This window comes from Symphalangus syndactylus, chromosome X, assembly GCF_028878055.3.
Source record: "Symphalangus syndactylus isolate Jambi chromosome X, NHGRI_mSymSyn1-v2.1_pri, whole genome shotgun sequence".
In the NCBI taxonomy this organism is placed as follows: Eukaryota; Metazoa; Chordata; class Mammalia; order Primates; family Hylobatidae; genus Symphalangus; species Symphalangus syndactylus.
Window position 1 is genome coordinate 27860751 of NC_072447.2, and position 23062 is coordinate 27883812.

The window sequence follows — 23062 nt, forward strand, 5'->3', positions numbered from 1 at the left end:
CTGTTAGCAGTTTCTTGGTTTTAGTCATGGTACTCAGGAACATATAAAATAACTGAAAGAGGCAAGAGATTTTGAGAGGGTTGATGTTGCTGATTCTAGGGTAAATCTGCTTTGGAAAGCATTCAGTGAGACATGATCTAGAGCCTTGTCTCTGCTGGGCACTTTGCTCAGGGCTGAGCATATAGCTCAAGCCCTCGCCTTCCTGGATTTCTAGCAGGGGAGGCAGATGGTCAGCAGGCCATCACCCAGGACCGCAGCAGGGAGGGGCTGCAGCAGCTGAGTAGGGGCCGTGGCCACAAGAGGGAGTGTCTACAGGCACTCACTTGGCACAGACCTGAGCGAGGGAATACAAATAACGTGATAGGATAAGGGAAATCAACTGAGTAACTAGGTGTTCTGCCGCTGAGATGGAACATAGATTATAATATTGGCTTTACAAATTATTAAGCAGCATGGCGAGTCACATTTTGGTTATTGAGAAATTGTTATATTTGTCATTTTACCTCTTCATCTGGGCACAAAGGGAATTCAAAAAGGGTGAAATTTGGTGTCTCGGAGGTGCCCCGTGGACATGCTTCCTTTCTTTCCCCTTGTGTCCAAGAGATTTCTGTATACCACCCTGCAGCTACAAAATATACACCAGAGCAGAGAAGCAGCTCACTTTTCCTCTTTATTTTGTAATTGGTGCTTAAACAACATTCCTATTTTGAGATTATTATTCCATATAAGAAAGTGATCTTGTTTAGGAGTAACCATTTTTTCTTCTAGCAAGGAGGAAGTTGCATTTCTGCCTGTGGAAATGATCAGCTGTCTCCTCTGGTATTTTAATTTCATGAGAAGGATTCAGAAGAGATGGGGGAGAGAGAGAAGAAACTGTGTTGCTTCTCTCCTATTAGTAAAACTCAGTTCCTGCTGATCACTTTAGAACAAGGCAAAGTAAAAACGTTCAAAGTCCTCTGCTGAACCTATGGATTTTTCTGCTTATTAGCATTGCTTGGGTTGAAAAAAAAAATGTAGGTTGTGGGTCAGAGCCAGAAGAGAAAGGTCAGCATAATTGTCTCTGGGATTGGGGTCTAATTAAAACTTTTGAGATGTAGGGACCTGTGCCAAGATGCAGAGGGAACAGACAAGTAATTAAAGTATGGGCCTTGCCTGGAAGGAAGAGAAGTGGAAGAAACAAGTACATGTAGTTTTTGACAAATCAGGTACAAGATATCCTGCAATTAAGATGCTGGAGTGGTTACTTGTCACTTCAGGAATAAGGAAGAGGTGGCATTTCAGTTGGGTCTTGAATAGCATTTCAGACTTTGTGAGAGCAAGGGAGTGCTACAGGCTGAGGAGACAGTGAAGGTGAATGCCGAGCAAGGAAGATACAGCCACGGCCAGGCCCCAGTGAGTGAGTTGATACAGATGAAATATTTCTAGTACAAAGTTGGTGGTGATGTAGGAAATCAATCTGGGAAGAAAAGGGCAGATTCTCAGAGCCCAGACTACCATGGCGTAGGACTCTATCAGAGTGGAGATGCTGCATAGCAGATCCACATCTTCCCCTCAGGAAATGCCTGGTGCAGATGACCCCAGGTTGTTGGAAGGCAGAGACTGGCTTCAGGAAGAGCCTTGACTGGGCTGTTTCAGTAGTCCAGGGAGATGGTGAGAAGGGCGCCTGTTGCAGCCACAGGACAGGGAGTGTGAACCTGCAAACACTGGTGGCTGAGTGGATAGAGGGTAGAAAGAGCATGATCGAAGGACTGGGATGATCATGCCTGGGATGAAGCTAGTGCTGTGGGGTTTCCACATGCAGATGGCAAGGAACGATCAGACATGTGGACGCGAGGCTAGGGAGAGAGACCAGGAGTAGAGGAAAAGATAGGGAAAGGATCCATATACAAGTGATCGCTAAAACCCCAGGAAGGGCTGCCGTCAGTTTGGAGGAAGTGGGGAATGAACAGTGAGATGGCTGGAATGGCGGGGGGAGGGCAGTGGTGTGATTTCTGTTCTGTTTTGTTGGGGTAGGACAGACTTGAGCATCTTTATGGGAGTGAGACTTCTAAAACTACTGTGTACAGAAATAGGGATTAATGGCTCCGTCTGGGTCCTAAAGATAGGGGAGGGATTATAATCAAAGGCAGAGGCAGAAATGCAGGGTTTGTCTTGGAAAGGAGGGAGGAGATCTGTGAAGAGGATGAGAACATGTGACATGGAGGGAGGACAGTTGGAGTTGGTCATGGTGAGGGTGACGTATTCGTCTCAGTCAAGTGAAGTAGGGTACAGTTCAAGGAGTGGGGTTGGGAGCTTGAAGTCAGTGAAAATGAAACAGTGACTTGAAGCAGGTCACAGAGTCAACTAAAAGCCAAGCAGAGTCTCCGTGGGTCTTGGCAAGGGCTCTTGCAGACTGGTCCTGCATTCATTTGAATAATCTGATACTGGAAGCTACTCTTTATTTTCTGTCCTATTAGGTGTAGATCAGAAACAAATTGAAGAACAAAAGGAAGAAGAAAAAATACGAGAACAGCAAGTGAATGAACGAAGGCAGAGAGAAGAAAGAAGGCAGAGTAACCTACAAGAAGTTTTAGAAAGGGAACGAAGAGAACTAGAAAAGCTGTATCAGGAAAGGGTAATAAGTATGACTTGATTCTCTGTACTGGTTGCTCCATTGTACACCTTTCGAAGTACATTGAGCTCAGGGAGGGGAGTCAATTGGTGTACAAAGTCAGAGGTGCGGCAGGTGCCTTAAAAGGCATCCCTGTCCTCTCCTTGTCTTACAAGCAGTGAGAAAGGCTGCACATTTTGTGCAGCCTAGGAGTTTTGTAGTAAAGGATAGTTTTTGAAGGTAATTTTTGTACATTCTCATCTGATCCTTAAAACAAGCCTGTAAAAAAGGTAGACTGTGCTTTGCTGCAGAACTTTGCTTTGAAAACAGGGTTTAAAGAAGAAACTGTCGGTGTCAGCTAGCTGGGACTAGAACCCAAGGGAGGAGATGGCTGCCAGTCCACAGTTGCTTCCAGGGGCACACACTCCCTCCCTCCTCCTTCTAGTTCTTGTCTTGCTTTCTGTGTCCCGACTCTGGTCCTAGCAGATGGATTACTCTGTCCACTTAACACACCTGCTAAGTCTTGCTTGAATTACTCTAATATATGAATGTTCCTCGGACTCTTGGTTAATTCAAGTCTAAAGCACAGGACACTTGCCAATTAATACCTTCCTTCATTGAGATGACATATTTGTCTTCCTTTGATGATAGCAATGACTTCAATTTTAAAAATTAGTCCTCTGGCATACAGGCTGTACTTGAAGGATCGGGATTAATATTAGTGCATTTTTAAAACACTTAAAAGTTTTACAAATGTATTTGTGTATTTTCTGTTTTGGTGCCTGTTTTATAGAGGATGATTGAAGAATCACTGAAGATTGAAATAGAAAATGAATTCGAAATGGAAAATGAATTAGAAATGAGTAATCAAGAAATAAAAGACAAATCTGCTCACAGTGAAAATCCTTTAGAGAAATACATGAAAATCATCCAGCAGGAGCAAGACCAGGAGTCAGCAGATAAGGTGCCAGTGCCATGGGCAGGGCAATCTGTGGGTGGGGGACATCCAGGGCTTCCGTGGCTTAACTTCTTGGGACGGGAATCCATCTTCTCCATTGAAGACAAAAAGGTGAAAAGTACAGAAAATCCAAAGTTCAAATGGAACCTTGAGTCTTTTAAATATACTGCTCTTTTGACAAAAATTCATAGCTTTTTTGCTTAAGGTAAAAGATTTCAGAGACTTTAATTTGTAAAAGTTGGGGTGGCTCATTAAGAACAAGAAAGAAAAGATCTATCAAATGCATTAATACTGACGTTAATATTTTATGTAAGTTTGAAGTATTATGGGTGTTAAATGCATACCCTATAGTTTATTTTTATGTGCTTGCTAAATTTCATGTTTAAAAGTCACCTTTTTACTTTTAAATTACATATATATTTCAAAAATAGTTCTTAAAGTATTTCATAAAATTAATGCATATCTAATTTCAAAATTTTCTACCCTCTCCATTTAATCAGAGCTCAAAAAAGATGGTCCAAGAAGGCTCCCTAGTGGACACGCTGCAATCTAGTGACAAAGTCGAAAGGTACCTGTTTTCCCTACACACTGTTTCATACAAAAACTGTTAATTGCTCATTTTGTCAGCCAAGAGAAACGGTTAGATGTTTGAGATTGCCTGTAAGAAGTTATTGAATCAGTCAAAATTAGTGACTATAAAAACAATTGATTGAGTTTTTTGACTTGTGAAATTGATCCTGATATAAATTGTAAGCTAGGGCAGAAACCCCCCAGGGAAGGAATTGAGAACATTATGAAGATAGCAAATAAACTTGACACAAATTTTTACATTTTAATTTTTGTCTTTCCCTAATTTAGTTTAACAGGCTTTTCTCATGAAGAACCAGATGACTCTTGGTAACCATGTTTGCTGCCCAGCTTCTAACTTACATACCATGAGAAGTTACATAACATTTACTCCTTTGTAAATGTTTCCCTATCATCAGACAAAACTCAATAAAAATGTGTGTAATCCAGTGTGGGTTTTTTTTTTTTTTTTTTTTCATAATTTTGATACCATAGTGTGTGAACCAAGAGTAGTCACGTGAAACCTCTTCTCCAGTCATAGTATTTCTCATTCATTATAATGAAAGTGACTGGCTTTTAACCTCCTTATTTTTGTCTTAAATTTTTAAATGAGTATAACCTATCTTATTGGTCAACTCCAGGCCTACATTTTGGAAGTTTAAGCTGTGTTCTTTTCTCTCCAAAGTTGGGCTGCCACCTGTAAAACAGGAGGTCATTTTTCCTAGCACACTCCTGTTTTGTCCCTGAACATAAAAACAGATTTTTCTAGGCATTAGAAATAGTAAGAAAGATACTGCCTCTGGTCTTTACTTTTGATGTCTGTGGTTTGAATGTATGTGTCCCTCCAAAATTCATATGTTGGAATTTAAACCCCCCAGTGTGATAGAATTAAGAGGTGGCACCTTTTGCAGGTGACTAAGAGTGGGATTAGTGACCTTATAAAAGGGCTCAATGGAACTAGCTAGGCCCTTTTGCCTTTCCACCGTTTGAAGACACTGCATTGATCCCCTCTGGAGAACACAGCAACAAGGCACCATCTTGGAAGCAGAGACCCGGCCTTCACCAGACATCGAACCTGCCAGTGCCTTCCTTGATCTTGGACTTCCCAGCCTCTAAAACTGTAAGAAATATGTTTCTGGTCTTTATAAGTTACCCAGTCTAAGGTATTTTGCTATAGCAGCAGGAACAGACTGAGATAGCATCTTTATTATGGAACCTTTGGTCCTCATACTTAATGAATGGGCTTCAAGTATTTTGTTTTAGATGAATGGGCTCCTTCCCTATAATTGACTTCATTTTCATCTCTTAAAAAATCAAGTTTTACGAGGCAGAACTGGAAAAAAATCTCTACTCAACCCTCTAAAGGGTCCTAGGTTTTGTGGCAGGATTACTGTGGATAATTAAGAGGCTGCTTGTGATTTTATCTAACCATTATTTACAGTTTTCCTCTGGTGACTCATGTGACTTAAATAATTGCACAAAATGCTACTTAAACAGAAGATGCTAAGTAGTGTGACAAATAGCACACTAATTGAGCTCCTGATTGTTCTCCTGCCATGCGTGAATGAAGGGTGATGATCCAGAGTCAGCACCTCATTTAGGAATGGCCATGTGTCAATAGTGACAAAGGCTGGGCCTCACTAAGAAAGGTCAGACGCAGAGAATCCAAATGCATAATCATGTTGAGAGATAAGAGTTTAAACAGATTATAAAATAAAATCCTGAGTAACATATTTCGCTCTGCTACTCTAGAGAGCCAACTGTTAGAACTAGGTTTTTTTGTATTCCAGAGTAAATCTTTCAATAGACTTTTGTACCTTTGGTTTGAAAAATAACTACACACATGCCCTTATTTTGTTTCTGCTTTGCCCAAGTTTAAGCCTTGTTGATCCTATAGGTAGATGGCATTTATTTGTTGGAAAACTAATCAGAAAAATTCTTACTTTATACAGAGAACTACAGAAGTGCTAGTGGCACTTTTATGCCCAATACAGCCCAGTGGATTATTTAATATTTTCTTTAATTGCTGAAGAGATTTTTGCCAGAAATAAAACAATTAGCACTCACAGATTTGATTTCCATACCAATGTGAAATCTTGACTCTGCACATTATTCAAAAGTGACACCATACTGAGAACAAAGAAAGATAGGATTTATGTATGGTAAAAAGGCAAATGAATGAAGCTATAATTTTATTTCATTACTCTTAGTACATCCACAACTATTTCCACCTAAATAGCTCTTTAAAATAAGCATACACAAGTATTGACTATTATCTACAAATATTTATTGTAACACTTGAATAGAACTACAGGAAGCCCTTGGCACTGATAGAAAATATTGATTCACTGTTAGGTTACAAAAATTTGTACATAGCAAAATTTAATGCTCTTTACATAAAAAATATTAGACTACTTAAACAAAACTTTCAAAAATTCCTGGTAATAGCTACCAGAATTAGAAAAGTAAAATTAGGCTTTAGACACTGCCTCTTCTAGAACACTGGACTCTGACAGCACCTCCACTGCTGGAAAGAATAGTTAAATCTGTCATGCAACAGGAAAACAAAACACTAAGCTATTTTGGAACAACTGTTCTACACAGAAGAGAGCTTCTCTTAATTAAAAAAAAAAAATCCCAAATAGGCATTTTTAGGCATTAACCAAAAAAAAGAATCCAAATGAAATGTTATACTTGATGTTCAATTTTAATAGCATCTTGATAAAGGTATGCTTCCTTTCATTTGAATACATTTCTGCACATGTATATGTTATAAAATCCAGGAAACAGCCAAACCACAAGTTAACTCTTAACAATGAATATACATAGTTAACCCTATAGTAAGCAGCCCCTTTGAAAAGCACTGATGCACCCAACAGTTATATGGATCATTTCATAAAGAACAACACAAAGTTTACCATCACTAATACCCAGTACCTACAGTCACTTAATGTTCTGGAACACAATAATGTAAAAGGCAAGTTTCTTTTGAAAATGGCTTAAACTCAAGCAGTTTTCTTGCTGAACATCAAACTTTATTATTCCAGGAAACTAAGATTTAGATAAGAAAAAATGAAATACCAACCCTAATTTAAATTACTTAAGTATTCAAGTCTATAAAAGTAGGAGGTTAGAGGTCTGTGGTCAATTTGCAATTAGGTTTTAGATAGTTGGTATGAAACTGTAAACTTAGTATCCAGACCACTGAAAAATGGTTTAGAATGGTGGTCATTTTAATAAGGTAACACTTCTTAATTAAGAAAAACATTTATGGAACAAAATTCTGTGAAAGATATTTGGGTCTCTAGTTATGATATAAATTCTTAGAAATTTAAAGCAAATACTCATTAAGGCAAAGCTGACATTTCTCAAGAATAATGAAAATTGGATCAGTATTTTGTTAAAATGAAATCTGTTATAAAATTGCTTCTGGAAAGCTTGTCAATGAGTCCAGCATCCAGATTATTTAATAGTACGGTCAGCAGAATTGTAGCTAATTTTAGCATTATTGAAAAATATATTTCTGATTGGCTCAGGAAATTAATGGGTCCTCGACTTGGGAGGGAAAAGCTAATTTGAAAAGTCAGTCATAAGAATCACATTATCTTTGATCCAAAGTTTAATAAATGTCAGCTGTCAGAAATGGAACTTTATATCAATTCCATTTCATTTCCTATGTAGATAACACTTGAGGACAGATGGCATATATGTGAATTTATGGCCTTATCCCTTGATGCTGGCATGTCACAGGTCCCTATTAAGGAGTGTGACATATCCATTGAGTGTCTTGGTAGACTTGCCCTAGCAATAAATGTGAACATGCCACAAATTCCCAAAGTATGAACGATCATTTTGTCAAAGTGTTGCCTTTTAAAATGGCTAACATGAAACCTCCAATATTTGTTCTAAAGAAAAAGATTTACCCACTGGAAGGTTTTCCTAGAGATACATCCCAGCAGCTTGAGACAGACAGTGAAGTGTTTGTACATCTACATTAGTTTGGTGGGATACACATCTGTACTGCAGAGCAGCTGTCTGATGATTTGTCAGAGCTGTAAATACGTCGGCCGAAACACTCTGGCAAACATTTATGTGTAAGAATTGAGTTGTTCTTTTGACCGAGACTGGATATCTTGCAGTTCCTGTTCTTCCTTTGCTTTGATATCCTGGTAAGCCTGCATTTTGCTCGCATCCTTTAAGTAAGCCCAGTTAGAAGACAGTATCATGAGGAAGTGGATCTGGAAGAGAAGGGTGAGCATGATGGCTAGTGAGCATGTGAGAAGGCAAAGCAAGGCGCTAGTTAGATTAGACGGACTTGACTTTAAAGGGGGCGAAGGTTATTCTGTATTAATACTCGCTCTACTAGCAGAGCTGTCAGATCCTGAAAGCATGCTCTACTAGTTGGCTTCGCATTAAAAGGCTGAAGAAAAGTTAGTACACAAACATAGTGAACTGGAAAAAAATGGCCAAAGGTGTTGTTAAGAAAAAGCAAAAATGAAATACGAGAAGGGTGCTTTTTTTTTTTTTTTTAAATTACTCTCAAAATGGTTAAAAGACTAATGCGAAAGTTCGGGAGCACATTGTATATCTGAAATAAGTGTAGTGTGTGCGAAGACATTTTCTACCTGTGGATAAAAATCAATTCCCCCAAAGGCCTAAAAGCATGAACAATGTTTATTTTGAGTAAATAATTAAACTACATATTTAACATGGAAAAAATTAAATGAATGTCAAAACCAAAATTAACTATAAGCAAAGCATGCAGTCTCCGTTAACAAAATTTAGTTGTGAAACTACACTTTTCATTTTGTAAATGCCATTATTTCATAAAATGTAAAAATCCTCAGTATCATTCTTTACACTTGATGCAGCAAACACTTCTTTCCTGTTTTCCTCGTATTTCCTGCAAAGTAAATCTACATCTCAAGTTCCTTATAGTTCATACTTCCTTCTCAACATATTTGAGACCTTCAGGTCCAGGCCTATTTTCTCTTCCCGTTAAAATCTTACATGCAGCTTGAGAACTAGCTATGAGGAAACAGTTATTACTTACCAAAACACACAATTTAAGGTTACCAATTTTGTGGGCTCTAACGGAATGATTGTGTTGTACAAAAAAAAACTACCCACGTATAAATCCTTTTTTTTCAGAGAACTGGGTGACCTTTTTCTTCAAATTTTCATCTGGCTTATTTGAGGGTCATTTGGTAGTGAACCATGTGATCATAAAAAAATTGTTTTAAATTTAGAACATATTTGCAAAGTATTTTCCAGAAGGTGACAAAACAAAATCCAGATTAAAACGGTTCTCTTCCATTTCATCTTCAGCACTTGTTTTCATTTTCATCATTGAAACTGGTTATCAGGCAATCGAAAATAACAGAAAATGTAAGTATTCCAAAGTGTTAATAATTCATTTAAAGATACTGCTCTCTAATGTTTAAGTATGAGAACATTAATTTAAAAAGGATGCTCACCACTGTCAGTAAATAATTGAATCCTTTTCAAAATGTGGAAATAGCCAGATCTCATTATTGTGTAATTCATGTACAGTAAGTCATCTTATTAATCTACCATGCAAGATGAGTTTACTAAAGCTATTTACAAATTACTGTAACAAAACTGCAGAAACCTAGACTCTGCTTTAGTCTGGAGTGTCAGTGATATTTCATGCTACAGAGCATAGCTCTCTAAAACTCCTTATGCAATTTAGAATTTAGTGCAGCAATCTTCCCGACTCTTAAACTTCAAAACCGCATAGTTATATGTAGTAGCCATCATGTAGATCAGCTGGTGGAAGAGAACAAAACAGGACAGTAAGATACAGGCAGTGAGGGCCGATGCCATGACACTTCTAAACTTGGGTGGGGACGGGTGCCTGCTGATAGTCTAAGGTGTTTTTTTCCCACTTAAAATCACAACAGACAATTTTCCTATCTAGCGCACACAAACTTTTTCTCATCACACGTGTACAATGTAAGTCATTGGTTCTGCCCTCGGTAAGTTAGGACTTGGATGTGTTTGAAGAATAACAAGACAGAGAGCTGGGTCAACAGCATGAGAAGGATGAAGCTAAATGCCTTAATCCCCTCATCTTTCCAAAACCACCTGCTCAGCAGCAGGCAGTTATCTTTCCTACCTGTTGCTCAACCAAAAGAACAGGTCACCCCATGATTTTACAGGTGGTTTTTTTCATAGATTCTAAGGGGAAGAAATGATTTAATGGTCAGAAAAACTGGGAATGACTAATTTACAAGCAGCTGAGATTTTTCCCTTGCTCTACCAATCTTAGTTGGTTTTCCTCAAATCACAAACCAAGCCCTCCAAAATTACATGTATACAAACGTACATACATAAGAGCGTGTATTTATACAGTTGATTTTCATTACTTGTAGATTCCATATTTGTGACTGCCTACTTGCTAAGATTCATTTGTAACCCTTAATACTTGAGGCACTTCTTTCGCAGTTATTAGCAGACATGTGCAGAGTGGTGAAAGTTGAGTTGCCCCGTATGCACATTCCCAGCTGAGGCTGAACAAGGCAATACTCTGCCTTCTTGTTTCAGCTCTCAGACTTTAAGTATACTCGAAGTATATTTAGTGCCATGTTTTTCACATTTTTGTGCATTTTGTGGGTGATTTTGCTGCTTAAAATGGCTCCCAAGCATAGTGCTGCAGTGCTGTCTAGAGTCCCTAAGTGCAAGAAGGTTGCAAACTGCCTGACCAGAGAAAATGTTCATTAGAGAAGCTTCATTCAGGCATAGGGATAGAGCTATTGGCCATGAATTCAATATTAAGGAATCAACAATATATATTAAATACAGTGTATTTACACAGAAACACACGAAACAAGCTTGTGTTGATAGGTTGCTGAAAATGATGTGACCAGAGGCTCACAGGAACCTAGCCATGTATTTCCCCTAGGAGCAGTGGTCCAGCATTTGCTAATTCAGTGCTTGAGGTGACTTTATGGAACATAGCTACCCTGTATGAGAGTGACTATGTATATGTGCATATTTCCACTTGTAAATTAATATCCCTTAGCAAAGAAATGGGTAATGCCTCACATGAGCATTTCATCTGTCTGCAACTGAAGTCATGAAGCTAAGTGCTCAGTGCAATAAGGTAATATGCTAGGCCTAGTTGATAGGTGTTGATACCCTCTTTTCTTTCCAGAGTCCAAATTACATCACCTACAATCGGTGCCAAGGCAGCCAACTAATAATTCCTGTAAACTACATGTGGTAAGTTAACACAGGCGCCAGTTAACCAAGGTTGAGTGCCAGAATCATTGGCTTCAATAGGCTGGTAAAAGCTAGAAGGGAAATCTGTCATTTAGAGGCTGGAGGGAGGAGGCTAGACTAGGGTGGTCTTGGGGCCATTACTCACCAGGGCAATGACGGTGGCACCAGCTCCTGCACAGGCCACAATGAACAGGTGATAGGACATGTAGAACTACAAAAGAACAGGGCACCAACATAAGCATTTGATGTTAAATGAAATGGCCTACACTCATTGTGGGGTGCTGCTTCATCTGTCTCCTTTGCAGCTATTCCCTGCAAGACTGGGCACAGGCCTGCCTTCTCTTCATGCTCTGGCTTCATGGTGGAATCACCCGAGGAGCTTTAAAAACTTTCTGATGCCCAGACTGCCCACCAAATCGATTAAATCTGAATACCTAAGGGCTGGGCCTCAGCCATCAGTATAACATAGTGCTGCCTTGATGGCTGTAACATGCAGCCAAGGTGGGGAGCCCTGCTTCAAGCCACAGCATATTATGGATATACAAATTGACAAGTCAGGGTAGGAGCTGATTATTTCTGTAACTCACTGCTTCTTAAAAGCTTGCCAGGATTTTCTTAAATACACAAGCACCTATGAATGCATTTAAGAATTTTCCTTTATAAACAGTTACAAGCCAATGACTGAAGAATGTTCTAGGGCTGAGACAATTTAAACCAAAGTGTTAGGACACACTCCCTATTAAGGATGAATGAGAATTAGAGAAGTAGCAAGTCATTCCAGAAATATAAATGATTAACTGTGCCCTCACTTATTAAAAGTTGGGTATATACACAAATTCCTTTATGAAATAGAGGGACTCCTCTATGAAAATTAACATCTGTTCTGTGACCGGTGTTCTACTTTGAAAATCTTTCTGAAGAGGTGAGAGAAGAATCTAGATATATTATTAGATTTCTAGGTTTGGGATCACCTCTAAATTATTGCCCAAAGGAAAAGCTCTCCACTTCTTAAGGATTCTTACCAATGTGATGATGGACCATATGAAGTGACCATTTTTGCAGGTCAAAAATGGCTGAATAGTGATGGTTACATATAGCTCAATCTTAAAGATTCTAAACAAGGAGCTTTCCTTAATAGCATTTTAACCATCTCTCTCGCTCTTCCTATAGCTAGGAGAACCCTTTTTTCTCAGCCTAATACTCAAAGGTTATTCTGAACTGTGATGAGTTTACCTCGTTTGTGTTGCAGATGTTCTCCAGGGCAGAGCCACATATTTTTCCTGGGAAAGCATTCCAAGGAATGATACCTGTAAAATGAACCCCAACAGGCTGTTAGTACAAACTATAGTGCCTCATGTTAATAGACCCCACCACTTTGGATGCCAGTTACAGTGTAATTGTAGGCTATGTTTTTCATTAAGAATTGATGGATCTGCTGTCTGCAGAACAAGCATTTTGGAATAAATACCCCCATTTGAACAATAGGCCAAAAGCAAAGCCAGCTAGTCCATAAGATTTAAACAGCCTGATATTTTTTTCCCCCTACAAATTGTGCTTTATTCAGTGAGGGTTCACATTTGGAAGTTCATATTTGTAAAGATTTTCAAAGCCAGGCTTTCCCTATAGTTACTGCAGGATAACCCCCTCATAAAGCATTTTATCACATTGAGGTCAAAATACATTTCCTCATGAATGTTGTGGTCTGTGGCCTTGCTGTCCAAGCTCTGTTACTGGTCTGCCAGGAGTTAAGTTCCAAAATTGCAAGTATACACTCAAACTTTCATGGCAATTTGACGGAGTAATTTATGTTTGTGGGAATCCAGTAAAAAACTCTGGATTTGTACTTTGTTTTTATATTCATTTTTATTGTGTCTTATAAATGTATTAGAAAATATTTTTGGACTGAAAATCAAATTTTTTTTTTTTTTGAGACAGTCTTGCTCTGTCACTCAGGCTAGAGTGGAGTGCCATGATCTTGGCTCACTGCAGCCTCCACTTCCTGGGTTCAAGCAGTTCTCTGCCTCAGCCTCCCAAGTAGCTGGGATTACAGGTGCCCGCCACCACGCCCAGCTAAGTTTTGTATTTTTAGTAGAGATGGGGTTTCACCATCTTAGCCAGGCTGGTCTTGAACTCCTGACCTCGTGATCCACCCGCCTCGGCCTCCCAAAGTGCTGGGATTACAGGCGTGAGCCATCGCGCCTGGCCGGAAATTTTTTAAAAAGAAAAAACACTACTGTCCTTTACCCCAGAGGGTGGGACAAGCAGAGTCTATGATTTCTCTCTCACTTAAACCCTGAGGCTCCTCTGCAATGACAGTTGTCCAGTGGGCTGCTGCTTTTTTTCCCCTTTAATGCATAAGTTTGTGCTTAAATATTAAACACTCCTAGGAGGTAAGGAAAGGAGTATTAGAAGAAAAAAAGTCCTTATTCCTTTCATCCTTGACACGGGCCAAGAGTACATCTTTATACTTCAGAAGCATGGGAAATTACCCCAAATTGTCAGTGAAACCAGTAACTATAACTATAAACAGGCAAATATAGAGGAGTTAAAAACATGATTGCTGATTACAAAAAATTTGTGGCAAAACACTTATTTTTAAGGAATAGGGGAATGATATACATTTAGATATTCATTTACAAATACTTTAACAGCCAACTTTAGGCTCTGTTTTTAGCTCTATCATAAAGAACAGTGTTGTTCAGCCTTGGTCTTTGTGAGAAGAGATTAGTCTGATGGGTAGTTTCAAGCAAATTTAGTATTATGTTGTAAGGTAAGATGTTGAGACTAAGCCACATGAGAAAAACAGCAAAAATGAAATAGTCATCTCTCTTCAGAAAAGCTCTGGAAGGGCAGTTATTTCCTCTTCAATTCTGATGAAAGCTTTCCCCCCCCACCCCCTGGTTGTTTCTGCCAAGAAAAGATTTCCTACCATCGTGGCTAGAAGCAGTAATTAGACTCCTCCCTTAGGATGCTGCCCTCTCTTACTCAGCAGCGAAGTCGAGTCCCAAATTAATTGACAGGAGGAGCCAGTGGTCTCTTCTGGGGCTTGTCACAATGAACCAACCTTAGATCTCCATTGTAAGGATCTCACTCATTAGAAAATGTTTGAACTGGTTTCTAACAGCTGATAATGATTTTTATAGAGTATGTTCTGATGACTTTAAAATATGTCTGGATCTAATGTTGCATTTTTCAATACAGATGAAGTTTAAGCAGTTGGTCATTTTAAAAAGACCAGATTTGAGGAGTTGGATGTGCAAATTAATTGAATTATACAGTGTGTGCAATATTATTTTGAATGGAAAGTTGGATGTTATAAAACTGAAAATAAAGAAAAAATATAATCTTTTTATAGCAGAGATCCAGAAGTCTTTTTTGATTGAACTGCATTATAAAGTATATGAAAAGCTTCTCTTACTACACACTTAACCTGAAAATATAACGAAATCTTGACACCTAGCAAGCTAAAAGCCTCCCTGATGTTTCCACCCAGAAAATAGCATATTGAAGGGAAAAGTATAAAATTACTCTAATAGAAGGGATGAAACAGATCATGACAATTAAAAGGATGCTCATGTAATAATTAGGTCCAGACATATGCACGAGAGGATAATGAAATAATTGGGGGAGGGGTGAATTAGAAGGAAGTACCATATTGTCGGATATCCACACAGATCTGCTCCACACCCGTGGTCCCATTGGTCTGCGGTGACTTGATGACTTCACAAGTTGACCATATGTTGTAGAACATAAACACGGGCACCGCTGAGAAACCAAACACACCCAGCCAGGCCACTCCAAGCACATAGGTGAGGAAAACGAACTAGGCCAAAACAAGAGGAAGGACAATCATCACTGAAACAGGTAGATGTGTCCCCCGAGTGGAAGGATTGTGCATTTTCAGGCCCAATACTGACCTGTGGAACACATTGTGGGGACCCTCACCCCATTATTGGCAGCAAGAAGGAAAAGCTAGCGCGGGAGCAGGGGAAGTAAGAGCCAGCCACATTCCCCAGAGCTAGAGGATCTAGAATTGGAGTGCCCGAAGCAATGTCAGGGCCTTTCGGGTCACTCTTAACTAACAAGGACAGGAGACCCCAAGAGGAGATCTCACTCATCCAAGGTCACAGAGCTAATCAGTGGCAGCCTCTCAAGAGGTGCTCTTTCAAAATAGCCGTTCTGAAAATGCAGAACATCCTACTTAACATGGGACAGATACTGGATGCATTCCATATACCACTGAATTATAACTTCATATTAATTTCTCAAAAGTTACCTTTATTTTTCGTAACAGGTTGGCTCACAGAGAATAGCAACTGCCACAGGAAGCCCTCTCTCAAAAGGAACTTTGCTAGTTTCCTGATTCTGCAAAATTATCAAAACTTTCAAATAATCACGAACACAAGCTTAATGCTCGACCTATAAAATTCTCATTTTCCTCTAGTGTTCTTTTGTCTCTAAGATTCACAGCAGCTTTGCAAGCAAAGCAACGGCTTAGGAAAAAAGCTTCAGGTGTTCACCCACACACTGTCATGGGCGATTCCAGGAAGAATAGAATCCTCTTGCTTGGCTTTCCTCTGCCTTGACCACTTTTCAGAGAGCTTTGTGAGGCGGCCTCAAAAACGTGGTATTTGTGTTCTCAGAAGGCGCGCCCACAGAGGGTGTGGGCGAGGGTGTGGAATGCTAGTTTGGCTTTTCTATTTTGAAGCTAATGGTGGAGACCTGATGGTCCCCACTAACTTTCTGTGCTGCCGGAGATACCTGGGCGGTTGGAGGCCACCTCCTGATGGTCACAATGCCAGGAAACTGCAGAAACAAGACACTTTCCCTTTCACTGCAAGGAAGCATTTGCATCTCCAAAAATATTCAGAGAAGCAGATTTCAGCAGTTCCACCTCCCACTTCCTCCCACTGCTGCTCCAGACTAGGTTTCTTTCCCTTCAAAAGAAAACAGGACCTGAGCAGGAGAGAGCTGGTGGTTCTTGGCTTCAGTGAGCCTTCCCTTCTGTCAGAGGCCAGGACTCCAGAGGGAAGGCCACTGTCCCCCTCCCAGAGGTCCCCGCTGCGGGCTGGCCCTGTCATGGTGGCCTCTAGCGTCCAGAGCTGCTTCCTCAGTGAGTTCCTGGGCACAAACCTCCCACACAGGACTATGAAAGAAAAAAATCTCCAGACCCCGAAATCACTAAGCCAAAGGGAAAAGTCAAGCTGGGAACTGCGACAGGCAAACCTCCCATTCTATTCCTAAACAAGATAGCACAAAGATAAAGCTACATACCTCCCTCACAATTTGCCCACAGGGAAATTCCTCGTGGACAAAGGACAGACAGAGCTCAAAGTCATCCCTCTGAGGCTCATGTGAGACAAATGCATATCTGATTGCTTCCTCTGCCCTGTTGTTTCACCAAGCCAGACCAGGCATAAGTGACTATTCCTCTACCCTCCTCTCCCATGTGAACTGTATATTCAATGAAAGGCTAATCAGAGACCCAAAAGAATGCGACCAGTTGTCTCTCACCTACCTTGTGACCTGGAAGCCCCCTCCCTGCTTCGAGTTGTCCCCACCTTCCTGGACGGAACCAATGTACATCTTACATTCATTGATTAATGTCTCACGTCTCCCTAAAATGTATAAAACCAAGCTGTGGCCCGACCACCTTGGGCCCATGTTGTCCGGACCTCCTGAGGCTGTGTCATGGGCACATCCTTAACTTTGGCAAAATAAACTTTCTAAATTGGCTGATACCTGTTTCAGATACTTTTGGGTTCACAGAACTGAGGAGACAAAGGCCTTTGGTGACGGAGTGGCAGCTTTGCTTCCCTAGCGGGCAGATCTCATCCACCTTCTCCACCTCACATGACTTTCTGTCCTGTTTCTGTCCCCAGCATCCTCAGCCCTGCCCCGTCACCTGCATCTTCTTCCTCACACCCTCCAAGGCAGGTCAGCATTGTGATCTGTTAAGCGTATGGATGAAACGTGAGCACATGAGGTGCCAGTGGCCAGAGATGCAGACAGCGCATGAATGACTGGCAATGAAATCAAGCAAGATGGTCAAGCTCCTCTCCAGTCTAAGGGGGCTTTCGACTTTTCTCGAACAAAATCTGACATAAGAGCTAAAAGCGGGCCATGCTAGGTGGGCTGCGGATCCCACACGGTGTCCCCATCTCTAGGTGAAGTGCCACTGGCTCAAGTACAAGCTCCTCTCCTCTCCACCATGTACTGTGTCCTGATCAATGTTCAAAGGATCCAAATATGTTAATCAGGCAGTGGATGACTTAATGCTGTGCCCTGGTGGAAACTAGACCTCTATTTTTGAAACTTGATGGGTAGAAGTGAGGGGGAAAGCTGTCATTTTAAAGCTGTGAGGAGGTGTTTTTGTTTTTTTTTTTTCCTTTGGGGGACGATTCCCACTTTTTGTGGCTATTTTCCCTCTGCTTTCCACAGGCATTTTATTTAACAGCTGCCTCCTTCCCCTACAAAAGTAACCATTCCCCTGACTTGTACAGGAGGCTGAGGCAGGAGAATCGCTTGAACCCAGGAGGCAGAGGTTGCAGTTAGTGGAGATCGCGACACTGCCCTCCCCAGCCTTGGAGACAGAGTGATACTCCGTCTCAAAAAAAAAAAAAAGAAAAAAGAAAAAAAAATTCTTGGCTCTTGAGTTGTACAAAAACAGGTAGTAGGTCAAATTTGGCCCACAGTCCCTAGTTTGCTAACCCCTGTCTTAGACTATAAGCTGCCTGAGAAAGCAGCCTGTGTTTGAATCTTTGTACCTCTAGTGGCTAGCAAAGCCCAGCTAGGCGTGCTGTACAGCAGGTACTGGTAAGTATTTACAGAAGGATCAGGACGATTTTCCATAGTTCACGTATGTCTTTATGGCCATGATCCATATTTAAAGACAACCAAAGGGGAGCACTGAGACCACATGAAAGTTACCTCCTTCTACAGTGGGAACTTGGCATTTGAAAAATCTTCAGCACCCTTTTCACCTTTACACTGATGAAAACATTTGATTTATTTCTACCAGCCATAGACTTTAGTTTACTATCAATAACATGTTGAAGGTTTTTATAGTCCTAACTCTAAATTGGTAAGGCCAATATTTTTGTCGTGGACCCTCCATCCACGCTCGATATCTGGTACCTTTTGCCAAATACAAGGAAATACATCAAGGCGTGGCTCTGGTTGTATATCAAACAATCAGTTATCAGAGGTTCACACTCACCATTCCACTGATGCATCGGCCACAGGCGGTTGTTTTAAACTCACCGTGCAGTTCTTTCACTGCACTTGTGGTGTAAAAGCCTTCTGCCAACAGAATGATCCCATACAAGAAGAAAAAGGACGCAATTCCATAGATGACATACTGCATCAGTTGTATCCTACAAAGAGAAGAAGAGATCCTGAACCATTAAATTCACTGCCTGGTAGTGACTAGGTTTCTTGACGCTGGAGAGAGGACATGAGGGAGATGTTCTTATGAGTGCGTCACTGGCCCCACTGATGGCTTTGATGGACTTGTGGGGCATCCTGGGTGGCATCCCTGCCCATGTCCCAGCAACCTGGGCCTTCCTTCCAAGGTGGGAATGATGTTTCCTTTGCTCAGGGCAGCATCCAGTTGTAATCTTTTAATCCTTACCTGAGAGTCCTGGGTGGCAAGGGTTAGAATCCTCATTTTGCACGTAAGTAAAACACAGGCATTGAGGAGTTAAGCTCCTCATCGAAGGATACACAGTTAGTGGCAAAGCCAGCATCTGAACCCTGGCCCAATGGACAACATGTTCTTTCTGCCCTTTCAAAATGCTTCCCAACCAGGCCTAGTGGTTAATGTCACTCTGATAAAACCCCTAAGTAGGCACTCAGGGCTTCTTTGGGGGGTAATGTGGGGAGATGTCTTTTGCATTGTGACTCCCACCACACAAGTAGTACTAGGTCGAGTAGGTTTAAGATACAGAAAGTTAATTCATAATGCAGTTTGTCCCACAAAAGCTAACCAAGACAGATGACATGTCCTCAGCCTTTGGCTGCTCACTGGAATCACCTGGGGAGCTTGGAAAATACTGGTACCTGGATCCTGCCCCCAGAGATTATGTCCTAATTGGTCTGGGGTCAGGCATGGGGATTTTCTTAAAGCTTCTCAGAAGTTTGAGAGCCACAGATGGAGATCGCTACCTAATTAAATCAATACACCTTTCCCAGGTTCAGTCCTGGTAAACATTTCTTCTTTGCACATAGTTGGAACTCAGTGAGTCCCCTGTCCTGCTTGAGCCCTCCTTATAATCTCCCCAACCTGTGTTCATTTCTTTGGAGGTCATTTGTGAACAGATAAGAAAGAATAAAATTCCCTAAGGACTGAAGAGTCTCCAACATGACTCCATGACCATTCCATAAAAATTCATTCATGTCTTTTTCAGTCTGGTGAAGAAGTTTCTTATAATCATAAGACACATAAACACTGGAACTTTGGGATTCAAGGGAAGAAAAAGAAACGGTGGAAGGAAATGGAGAAAGGGGAAGACATGTGAAGGAAGTAAGTAGATTGCTGCTGAGCTTGCACAGCTACAAGAATCTATGCGTGGGAGTCACTGTGACTCCATTGAGAATGTTTCCAGAAAGAAAGGCAGAGATCTGCTGCTAAACCCCTGGACCTTCCTCTCTTCTGCAACGGAGGATGCCCTGAGATCTGCTCTTCTGCTAGAAGAGTTAACGTTAAAATACTGCTCCTGTAGGCTTAGAGTTGGGGTCAGTCCTCAACAGGGCTCCTACCATTCCAGGGATGGTCACTTCCTGGGAGAAAGCTGGAGGCATCTGTTACTTGGGAACAACACAATTCTGTTGAGACAATCGGCAGCATCACCTATCACCATGTCACAGCCCCCCATGTCCACAGCTACCATGTGTGGAGTGTCCTATGTGTGCACCTTGCCATTCCCAAGTAACATTCCACCCTGGGGCCTAAACACCTACCACATTCTAGGCCCTTTCTTTTTCCTTCTCTCATGAACCTTTTTCTATCTGCATAAAGAGAGCTTTAGGTAAAAGCATTCATCTTCTGCCAGGAAAGCACACTGTAGTCTTTCTGAAAAACATCATGAGGTGGTTGCATCTTAGATACTTTTTTTTTTAAACAAAGTATCACTCTGTCACCCAGGCTGGAGTGCAGTGTTGCCATCTCGGCTCACCAGCTCACCGCAACATCCACCTCCTGGGTTCAACTGATTCTCCTGTCTCAGCCTCCCAAGTAGCTAGGATTACAGGCACGCACCACCATGCCCAGCTAAATTTTTTTTGTATTTTTAGTAGAGGTGGCGTTTCACCATGTTGGCCAGGCTGGTCTTGAACTCCTGACTTCAGGTGATCTGCCTGCCTCAGCCTCCCAAATTGCTGGGATGACAGGCGTGAGCCACCACGCCAGGCCTTAGATACATTTTTAAAGGGAACCAGATACTTACACCTCGCTCAGCAAGGCATGGTCACTGGCGTTGGTGGAGAAGTGTTGCTCAAGAATCGCCACGGTGCCTGCGAGAGCCACATGCCCACAGCCGCAGAATAAGGCCACCCCAGAGAAGCAGAGGATGGTGGCCACCAGGGAGGCGTAGGGGACTCCTCCCAGACACTTGATGCAGCATTCAAAGCAGCCTGGACCCAAAGGAGAGAAAATACAGCCGTTATGGGCAAGAACACCTCTGGTCTTCAAGAATACCCCATATTCACAGAGAAGGCTTTAATTTTCCATCTCCCCTCTCATGCTCTATGGTTAATACTTTGACATCCCAAGGGCCAGTGTGGTAGTCACCATGATCTCACATTCTGCAGTGAGGACCCTGAGGCTCCAAAAGGGAATGTAACTTAATTTGCTCAGAATCTGGAAGGGTAGTGAATGGCAGAGCAGTCAATTGACAAAGAGTTATAAGGTAGTTACAATTCTAGAGCTTCCTGATCGACTGAGTGGTGGGGGGAGCCCTGCTCAAGTGCCAACAAGAAGCACTCATTCCACTAACACAGTCAAAAGAGAGGACAGCAGTGAAGCTACAGCTCTGTGAAGAAAAGCAACAGTCAGGTCGTCTCCAGCCTCACAGTTCTGGGGTTTCAATACGTCTGCTGCTGTAGCAACCAACGGCTTTCCCCAAGCCCTGGACCTCCGGGGCAACTGGGAGAATCTGATACAGCAATTATGCCGGTCGCCAGGTTCAAACAAATAGCAAGGTGATTGTTTTGGAAAGGTCACAGGTATTTTGGTCCCTAATTCAGTGAAGAACAAAGTCACCAAGAGCCACTCAAGTGGGTCCACTCAAGTTTCATTCAAGTTGACATCAGAAATTATCTCAAATTTTTAATAAAAATGCTTCCCCCCAGCCCAGTCAGCCCAAGCAATTCATTCACAGTCCTCCTCCTCCCTGGCTTCCACCTGCCCCCTTCCCCCACACAACACGTTCAGAGTCAGAACCCAGAACTGGTGGGTGATATTTAAGTACTTGAAGGAGAAAAAAGAACAGAAGAAAAAAACAAAACCAAAATGAACATCCATGAAGTGGAATGAAGGAGAGACAGCCGTAAGTCACTCTTAATCTTGAAAAGATGAGACTTGTATTCATTTTTAAAATAAACTTTGACTTGAGATGTCCATAAAGACCTGCCTGAGGGGCAGAGCCAGGTGCCGTTTTCAGTTTGGAGACATTTATGTTTCAGTAAATGCAGCGCTGGCCTTGGGATAATGTCAGTACCTCTCCTAACCTCCCGTCTCTGTTTATATTATCCAGACCCTTAAGTAAATGGCTTGTCGGGGAAATTGAACTTTAAACGCATTATGGTGTTTAGCAGCAATCAAGGGCACTTCATTACTTCAGGGCAAGCACATTAAGCCAGCAAAAAAAAAAAAGAAAAAAAAAATCCCCCAAATGGTCTTCGTAGTCGTCATGGAATGACAACCCAGCATAAAACACCATAGATGAATGTTTTTATTTTAGTGAGTATTCCTTTTAAACTAGCATTCGCTTAAACCTATGGAAAGTGACTATGAAAACTCATTGCTAGATTTCTCTTTAGTTCATTGGAAAATAAAAAATATCAGGGCTTCATAAGAAAGCTGTGCTTCCTTTTATTTCAAAAGATGAGCAGCTGTTTTCAGGAAGATCAACTTCCCTGAAATGGATTGGGGAAACTTTATAAAATGGGAACCATCCTGGCTAACACGGTGAAACCCTGTCTCTACTAAAAATACAAAAAATTAGCCGGGCGTGGTGGTGGGCGCCTGTAGTCCCAGCTACTCGGGAGGCTGAGGCAAGGAAATCGCTTGAACCCAGGAGGCAGAGGCTGCAGTGAGCCGAGACCGCGCTACTGAACTCCAGCCTGGGCGACAGAGCAAGACTCCGTCTCAAAAAAAGAAAAAGGGAACCAGTGCACAATATGGTTCAAGTTCACTAGCAAGTCAGTATCTTAAAGAGCTTCAGACACTTGGGATTTGTAAGCAGAGATGTTAGAGCTCAATCTCATTTTGTTACATGACTTTCTGGGGACTGAGGTGAGAGGAATGCAACTCGAAGTCCAAATTCTCTCCAGGTTCCCAAACTAAGAGAAACTAGAATCCTTGGCCTTGACGTATCTCATTATAAAGAGAAAACAGACATGGGTATTGTATCATTCACAACCTCCCCACATTCTCAGCCTCTATGATCATGTTAAGAAAAAGATGAATGCCTGCTTTCCTG

General features: G+C 41.4%; 2 protein-coding genes across 14 annotated transcripts in view; one reads left to right on the forward strand and one right to left on the reverse strand.

The window, feature by feature from the left end:
• OFD1 (OFD1 centriole and centriolar satellite protein) overlaps positions 1-10150 on the forward strand; it is a 79959-nt gene extending 69809 nt beyond the window's left edge. For 4 of the 7 annotated variants that reach the window (XM_063635184.1, XM_063635185.1, XM_055268753.2 and 1 more), the window contains 4 exons: positions 2457-2614; positions 3384-3554; positions 4049-4116; positions 4407-4564. In XM_063635184.1, the coding sequence (XP_063491254.1) occupies positions 2457-2614; positions 3384-3554; positions 4049-4116; positions 4407-4449 (440 nt within the window). In that variant the 3' untranslated portion in view covers positions 4450-4564. Of the gene's footprint in view, positions 1-2456; positions 2615-3383; positions 3555-4048; positions 4117-4406; positions 4565-5107; positions 5236-9443 lie in introns of those variants that run through there. The other 3 variants (XM_055268756.2, XM_055268752.2, XM_055268758.2) reach the window with 1 other exon arrangement.
• Positions 6295-23062, reverse strand: part of GPM6B (glycoprotein M6B) — a 167510-nt gene continuing 150742 nt past the window's right edge. For 4 of the 7 annotated variants that reach the window (XM_055268769.2, XM_055268766.2, XM_055268765.2 and 1 more), the window contains 6 exons: positions 20807-20993; positions 18580-18736; positions 15012-15183; positions 12594-12667; positions 11506-11571; positions 6295-8353 (listed from right to left, as the gene is read on the reverse strand). In XM_055268769.2, the coding sequence (XP_055124744.1) occupies positions 8204-8353; positions 11506-11571; positions 12594-12667; positions 15012-15183; positions 18580-18736; positions 20807-20993 (806 nt within the window). In that variant the 3' untranslated portion in view covers positions 6295-8203. Of the gene's footprint in view, positions 9906-11505; positions 11572-12593; positions 12668-15011; positions 15184-18579; positions 18737-20806; positions 20994-23062 lie in introns of all 7 variants that reach the window. The other 3 variants (XM_055268773.2, XM_055268767.2, XM_055268772.2) reach the window with 1 other exon arrangement.